Here is a 7,657-nt window from a genome sequence, read left to right as displayed (position 1 = left end):
ATGGCTCTATCGTTTGGGGCCTAGGAAATACACAGACGGGAGGAAGCCCAGACGGGCCGTTCCTTTTGGTGCGGAAAACTGGCCCCCGTTCTTTTCTCTTCCAGAGGCCAAGAGGGTTCCCAAGACACAGTCCGCCAATGGGTCTGCAGACGAAGGGCCCTAAATTTAGTCTTGAAAGCGAACAAATAAATACCTCCTCCGTCCTTGCCCTTTTCTCATATGCTGGTCCCCGCCCCCATGGAACGGTTCACCTGACTCAGCAGGTAGAAAGTAGCTGTTTGGCCCCTCCTAAGGAATGCAATAGCCTCCTTCGCTGCCCCTTGTCTATGTCCCCTTACCTCTTTTTCAGAAGAGGCTAGTGGTTTGCGGCTTCCCTCTTAGGGTTAGCTACAAAGGCTGGGAAGGGAATGGATAGGAAGATTCAACAGGTAACTTCTTCCTGCTGCCTGCAAGGCCACACCCCTAAATTATAACCACGCTCCTTTCTGGAGACTGTCGGGGTGGTTCCGGACCAGTCCGGCCTCCAGTCAGAGTTCAGTCACTCCTTTCGCTCAGCAGAGATCTCGCGGCTGTCCTGGGAGTTGTAGTTTGTCTTCAAAGCTACCAGGGCGTTAGGGCCACGCCCCCACATCCTTTCCTGTTCCGTTGAAGTAGTGCCTGATGGAAGTTGTAGTTCCTATGGAGATAAGCTATTCTGTGTCTTTATGATAAACTACTCTGTGTCTTTATGATAAACTATTCTGTGTCTTTACAAGGCCAGGTGAACCGCACAAACACTCCTTGGGGTTAGAACAGAGGCCTAATAGGATGGATCTGAATAGCAAACAATAATGAGGGACATACACTAGGGCATGCGGAGAAATAGGGGACTCTACATCTCACTCGGGGGTAGAGGAGCCCTGGCCATTTAAATCTAGAAGCGTTCTTGCGTGCAATTATAACTTCATTTTAGAGATGAGACTGCAAGCCTAGAAAGGTTGCACATGACTTGTCCAAGGTCAGAGCTGAGCCAGAGAGGTGCTGGAAATGGGCTCTTCAGCTGGGACGTATCTCCTTGGAATCGGTGGTGGTAACGTTAGACAAAAACACAACGATAGTGTGCATGTAGTGACCCAGGGATGGACATCTGACTCAGGGAAGGGACACATTAGTGTTGCCCACCTCAGACACACAAGTGGTGGCAGGGAAAACACTTTGGAATCTCGCAGCTTATGTGTGTATACAGAAGAGTTATCAGGACTGAAAATCAAGTCCAGAGGAAACTCCAGCTGGGCTAGCGCAGGGCAATGAAAAATTATCAGGGGAAGGAAATGGCTTTCAGCGACCAGTGCTATCATGGACACAGCTTAAGTCCAGGATGAACCTAGGAGTCAGAATAATAGGACAGAAAGATAGGACACCAGAGACACGCTCACAGATTAGACCAATGCATACTGGACCAGGAATTCTAACTTTCCTTTTTCCCAGGGGTCTGTCTTCACAGTGAACTAGGCCTAAGTCCATGGGCAAGAAAATTAAGTGGAGACACCTCGAAAAATTTAGAGGCCTATGAAGGAGGGGATCCTCAGAATCCAGGGCCCAATTTGGGGAGACTAAAACACAAGGATTCCTAGTCACTGACAAAGAGAGGTCTTCTCCTTCAGTAACCAAGAGCCCCAAACACAGCCCAGAACGGGGGAGGCAAGTTTCCATACATCTGGTCGTGACCCAAGAGACCAGATGAGGAAAACTGAAGCCTGGGCTCTTTCTCACAGTCTGGGGAAATCAGGCATTGGGTGTCCAGCCCCACATCTTACCTCATCCCTAGAGGGTGGCTTCTGAGCCACCCTAAAAATAGCTAAGTTCTCTGGGCTCTGGGGGAGCTTTAAGATGCTGGGGGTGGGTGACAGGGAAAGGAAAATTGCTCTAAACTCTAAAGCACTGGTCTCCAATAGCATTTTCCATGATGATGCAAATGTTCTAAATCTGTGCCATCCAATACAGTAGCCACTAGCTCCATGTGCCTACTGAGCACTTAGAAGGTCCTGGCACTGAGGAAAAGAATTTTTTTCTTTTTTTGGCCAAGCCATGAAGCTTGCGGGGTCTGAGTTCCCCAACCAGGGATTGAACCCCAGCCACAGCAGTGAAAGTGCCAAGTCCCAACAACTGGACCACCAGGGAACAGAATTGGATGCCAGAGAAATACTGTTCTCTGAGGAAGAGAATTTTTAACATTTTAACTTAATTTTAAAAAGAATTAATTTTCTTTAATTTTTAATAATTTACGTTCTAATAGGCATTTGGCTAGTGGCTACTGTAATTGACAGTGCAGCTCTAGGGCCTTGGGGATAACGGATTTAGCTAGACAGCGATGGAGGGAAAGCGGGGATAGTTTAGGTCCTCATCAGGCCCTGTGGGATGGGGCTGGGGTGGATGTCCTCAACCAACCACAGAACACTTCTCTTGTCTCTTTATTCCTCATGCATACCTGTCCCCTCTTTTTCTAAACTTCTCATGACACACTGGTATCTCCACACCTTGATGGTCTCCGGTGAGTTGTTGGATGTCTCTCGGTGAAGGCGCCTGGGAGACAGAGCTTCGCACTTGTCCCTGCCTGCTCTGAACTGTCTCTGGCGGGCGTCAAAGACCACATGCCCAAGCCGGGTGCCTGACCCAGGACAGTAGGGCTTCCAGCTGGTTTTGGGAGGTGTAGACATCTGGCGATAATTCTGGCAGGCTGGAGGATCTGTATCCATGGTGTGGTACACCCAGTCTTGGCTGCCTGCTCGCCGGAAGGGTGATTGCAGCTCAATCAGTACAGGTACTGCTGAGAAGATTTGCAGGTCATTGTAGGCCACCTGAGCCCTGGGAGAGCAGGAGTTCTGACTGGGTGGGACAGAAGTCCATGGTATGTGCTGCCCTGCATCCTCCTTTCGAGGAACTGCCTCAGATATAAATGACTTTCGGGTCTGATGTGGGCCCAAAACTTGGACAAAGTCAGTTCCTAGATGGTTCTTGTGGAGGCCAGGGTTTGGGATAAGGCATGAGTTGTTATGGAGGCCTGATCTCTTGGATAAGCCAGAGTCTTGAGTAAGGGCTGGACCCTTATGGGGGCCAGCATCGCGATTAATTCCCGAGTACTTGTGGAAGTTAGCGTCATGGGTATGTTCTGAGCTCCTGTAATTTCCAGCATCTTGGGTAAGGCCACATCTCCTTTTGACTTCAGTGGCTTGGGTAAGGCCTGGATTCTTACAGAGGTCAGAATCTTGAGTAAGGCCTTGGCTCCTGCAGACTCAAGAATCTTGGGTAAGACCTGGATTCTTGTAGTCTCCTGAGTCTCAGGTAAGGCTTGAACCCTTATGGAGGCGAGGGGTTTGCACAAGGCCTGGGCTCTTCAGATTCCTGGCAAAGGCCTGAGCTCTTGTTGACTCCAGAGTCTTGGGCAAGGTATGGACACTTCTCTGGCCCAGATCTTGGGTAAAGTCTGGACTCCTAGAGACTCCTGAATCTTGGGCGTTACCTGTACTCTTGTCACATCCAGGATCTTGAGAAGGGTGTGGGCTATTATGGAAGCCAGTTTTTTGGGAGAGCTCTTGACTTTTATACAGTACAGTCTCTTGCCTTCGTTCCAGATTCCTATAGACTCCAGAATCATGCATAAAGCCTGAGCTCCTCTGAATGTCAGAAGTTTGGAGAAATGTTGTGTTCTTGTGGAGACCAGAGGGTTGGGTGAGGTATGGGCGCTTAAAGAAACGTCTATCTCGAGTAGAACCTAAGCTCTTCTGGGAGCCAGAATCTTGGGTAATGACTGGATTCTTCTGAAGATCAGACTCTTGGGAAAGGCTTGGATTCTTGCAGAGTTATGGGTCTTGGGTAAGGCCTGGAAGCTTGTGGAGGCCTGGATCTTGAGCAAGACCTGGGTTCTTGGGGAGGCCTGTGTCTCGGGTAAGGCCTGGGTTCTTGTGGAGGCCTGGGTCTTGGATAAGGCCTGTGTCCTTGTGGAGGCCTTGATTTGGGGTAAGTCCTGGGTTTCTGAAAGCTCTACACAGTCTTTTGAAGGGCCTGGGGTCCTTTGGAGGACAGAGCCTTTGTTGATGCCTAAACTCTCATGAAGTTCAGGGGGTTGGGGCTGGTTTGGGGTTTGGAAAGTAGTGGATAACTGGGGAGGGATGGGGCCCTGGGAAGAGAGGACAGACTGAGGAGACTTGGAGGTTGGGGGAAAGGTGGGGGGTTGTATAAAGGTGGAGGGCTTCTGGTGGTTGCTGTGTTGAAGGCCAAAGATCTGGGAGAAACAATAGGCAGAGAAAGAGTGCATGGTGGAGGCATGGTGCATGGTGAGCTCAGGGCACTTGTTGGAGAATGGAAGCAAGGTTGAGAAGGTGCAGCATCCTTGGAGTACACCAGGAATGTGGGGTAGACTGGAGTCTGGGGGTCTGTGTTTCTCTTCTCAGACCTGCAAGGATGGAAGCTGCAGTAAGGCAAGGTCTTGGACTGTACAAATTTGTCTTTGGCATCATTTGAGACCTTCCATTCCATATTCCCCAACTCCAGGTAACCCAGTATGGATCCTGTGGAGGGCTTGACACTGTCCCTACTACATTGCTTCAGTGTTTCCTCTGCTGCACCAGGGCTCACCAGACCATGCCCCTCTTGGGGCCTGGAGGGGGTACCCAAGTCCTTTCTGGAATACCCAGGGTTCTGAGGCGGACACACATGGAATAAGTTCTGCTTTACCCTGCGGTCATCGTAGACCACATGGCCGGAGGAGAGGCCTTGGCTGAAGGCAGACAAGGTAGAGGGAATAGAATCTAGGATGGGCGTAGGGGTGGTGGAAGGGACTGGAGTGTTCATCAGGGCCATGCCCAGCGCTGGGACAGAGGTTGTGGCAGAGATAGGGACAGGGACTGGTGTAGGGGCTAGGGCAGGAGTAGTATCAGGGGCAGAAGTTGGGGGAGGGACCAGAGTGTTGGCATGGGTATAGGTCAGATGAGCATGGGTAAGGGTGGAGACAGAAGTGTGGCCCAGGGACTGGGCTGAGGCATGTGAGGGGGCCTGGGCTTGGGCCTGGACTGGGGTATGGGCTGAGGTATGCTCAGGGCCATGGACCTGGGCAGGGCTGTGCTCAGGGGTGAGGGCTGGGGATGGGGTCTGGTCTTGGGGGGTGGTGTGCTCAGGGGAGTGGAATGTGGAGCAAGTCTGGGCCTGAGGTGGGGCGTGCTCAGAGGGGTGGCTGGAGGAGAAGGTCTGGGCTTTGGCAGGAGTGTTCCCAGTGGGGTGCACTAGGGAGAAGGCCTGGGCCTGGGCAGAAGTTTGCTCACGGGCGTGGCCTCGGGAGCAGGTCTCGGCCTGGGGGATGTGCTCAGGGGGGTGGGCTGAGGAGGTGTTCTGTGCCTTGGCAGGAGCATGCGCAGGGGGCTGAACTGGGGGGTGGGTCTGGGCCCGGGCTGGGTCCTGGGCTGTGTCAGAGCCTGGGTTCTTAGTCTTGCTGTCTTGGGGCAGGCGGAGTGGAACCACGTCCACCTTGCTCATCCTTCGGAGCTTGGAAGATGTCTTTACCTCGAATAAAAGTTGGCTTGGGACTTTAAGGCTGTGACTGGAGAGGCCTCCCCACCTCCCACTACCCGCTCCTTCCACAGTCCCCGTGGAGCCTCCGTGGAAGCCCAAGCCCGTCCACACTGAGGCGCCATCCAGCAGTACTTAGAAGCCTTCTCATCTTTTGTGTCTGGTATCCAGGAGTCAAGGTGGTTTGGGTGCCCGAGCAGGAAGCTTGGGCCATGGCAGAAGCGGGAAGAAAGTCTTGAGCACAGGTTCTTGGGATGCACGGAGAAGCGCATGCACATGCGATGGCTGCCAACACAGCTGGCTTGCTTGTCTGCGGAGAAAGGCGAGATGGGTCAGGGCCTGGGTTCCTGAGCAGCTGAGAATCAAGGCAGGGATAGAAGAAAGGGGACAGGCCCACATCCCCTGAACCCACGCCGGCGCCCACTCACCTTTGTGGAAAATACGATTGAAAAGTGCCCGCAAGAATCTCTTCAGATGCCTCCAGAGCTGAGGGAAGAAGGGCAGGGGGGAGGCCGGGAGCAGGGTGAGCCCTGAAATCCAACCCTTGTCCAGCCACACCCCAGCAGCCCTCCCACCTCAGCCCCTTCAAGACCCCAGGGCTCCCCCAACCCCGCTGCACAGATCCTGCCCTGACCATAGTTACCACGTTGATCCCCACGTTGAGCAGGATGAAGCTGACCAGGATCAGAAGAATTGAGTATCCTTGCTCCTGGCATTTCCTGGGGATGGGGCCAGTGAACGTCTCGGCTTGGTAGTAGTTTCGCTCACCCATGGCCGTTGGTCCCAGGACTGCCTGGGCCCCCTGCCCTCCAGTTTTAACTGGGAGCCAGACTGGGTCATAATGGGGCAGGTGGTGAGGTCACAGTGAGGGAGGGGGACGAAAAGGAGGGCCCAGAGTGGCATTCCCTGGTAACCAGGGTCAGGTAAGCTGAGCCTGGACAGTCAAACAGGTCCCGGTGGCCGGCACACATCCCCTCGAGCAGTCATTCATTCGCTCACTGCCCGCTGACTCACTTGTTCAAATGACACATTCCGTCTCTTGGCCCCTCTTGAGACTAGGAAGACCTTGGCCTCAGAGGCCTGCTGAAGGCCTGGCTGGAGTCCAGAGCCTCAGCCATCTTCATGCCCTTCACTGGGCCTGGAGCTGGACCTGCCCAGATGTGGAACCTCCCAGTTTGGAAGCAACTTCTTGTATGAGGCTCTTTGTGGACAGGGACAGCTGAGACACAGAGGAGGTGCCCAGAGACCAGGGGTTTGGAGTCTGCAGCTGCAGATGTACTTAGTGAATGGTATAGGACCAGGAGGGGCCTGCTGGTAGAACTGCGGCCACTAAACCAAAGTGACCCTCAGGCCAAGAAGGGGACACTGGCTTCTTATTGCAGGAAGCCAAGCGCAGGGACCCAGGCTGGCAGAAGGTGTGGCGCTTCCAAGCCACAGACCACCAATGTTTCCTGGACTCTGGCGCTCTTTATTCCTCTCTCCATGCCCTGCCGTCCCCCGCCCCAACCCCATTTGCTGCTGGTAAGTTCATTTTCCCAGTCTGGCTCCCGTGCAGAGAGGGCCTGGAGGCCGAGGTCGAAGGTAGCAACAAGTTGGCCCGTGCTTGGCTCTCCTGCGGTTGCCGCTTCAGCACCAGACTGTCATACACCTGGTAGTTGGCATTGCCTCCCGGGTTCCGACTGAGTGGCATGAAGGTGGGCGGGGGTGGAGGGTGCTCGGTAGCCTGGACGTCGGGCAGGAGGTGGGAGGGGCGGAGGAGCAGCGCTGAGCTGGGAGCCGGGGCCCGCTGGTCCGAGGCCTCGGCCAGTACCGTGAGGGAGGCGGAGGTGGCCAGAGCGCGCTTCACGGGCAGGATCTCAGCCAATTCGGCCGCCGGGCGCCGCATCTCGTGGGGATCCCGGGAGTAGTTCAAGTGTCCCGTGGAGGGGTGCGGGCTGCAGTTGGGCTGGCTGTGAGCGCAGCTGGGGAGGCTACGTCTGTGGGCCGGTGGGGTGTTGCGCTAGCAGGCTTCGGACAGGCAGCCCCAAGGCACCAGAGGGGATGGAGGCTCAGAGCCCTCCAGACGCAGGCTCCGCCGCGGGCCCGGTTGCCGTCCTTTCGGCCAGCGAGCCCCTCG

General features: G+C 54.5%; 1 protein-coding gene across 1 annotated transcript; it reads right to left on the bottom strand.

Annotated features, from left to right (window-relative positions):
* Nucleotides 1-2,447: 2,447 nt before the first annotated feature.
* On the bottom strand, nt 2,448-7,597 carry LOC114888592 (uncharacterized protein SPEM3-like). The gene is given in 9 exon segments (XM_029210778.1): nt 2,448-2,530; nt 2,532-3,375; nt 3,377-3,449; nt 3,452-3,985; nt 4,027-4,251; nt 4,254-5,534; nt 5,537-5,851; nt 5,970-6,027; nt 6,176-7,597. Coding segments are annotated over 9 exon segments (3,507 nt in total). The 5' UTR covers nt 6,314-7,597; the 3' UTR covers nt 2,448-2,491.
* Between the last annotated feature and the right edge of the window lie 60 nt (nt 7,598-7,657).

Source organism: Monodon monoceros, unplaced genomic scaffold, assembly GCF_005190385.1.
Source record: "Monodon monoceros isolate NGI ecotype Baffin Bay Population unplaced genomic scaffold, NGI_Narwhal_1 Super_Scaffold_9, whole genome shotgun sequence".
Lineage (NCBI taxonomy): Eukaryota > Metazoa > Chordata > Mammalia > Artiodactyla > Monodontidae > Monodon > Monodon monoceros.
This window is presented reverse-complemented; position numbering and strand designations above follow the sequence as displayed.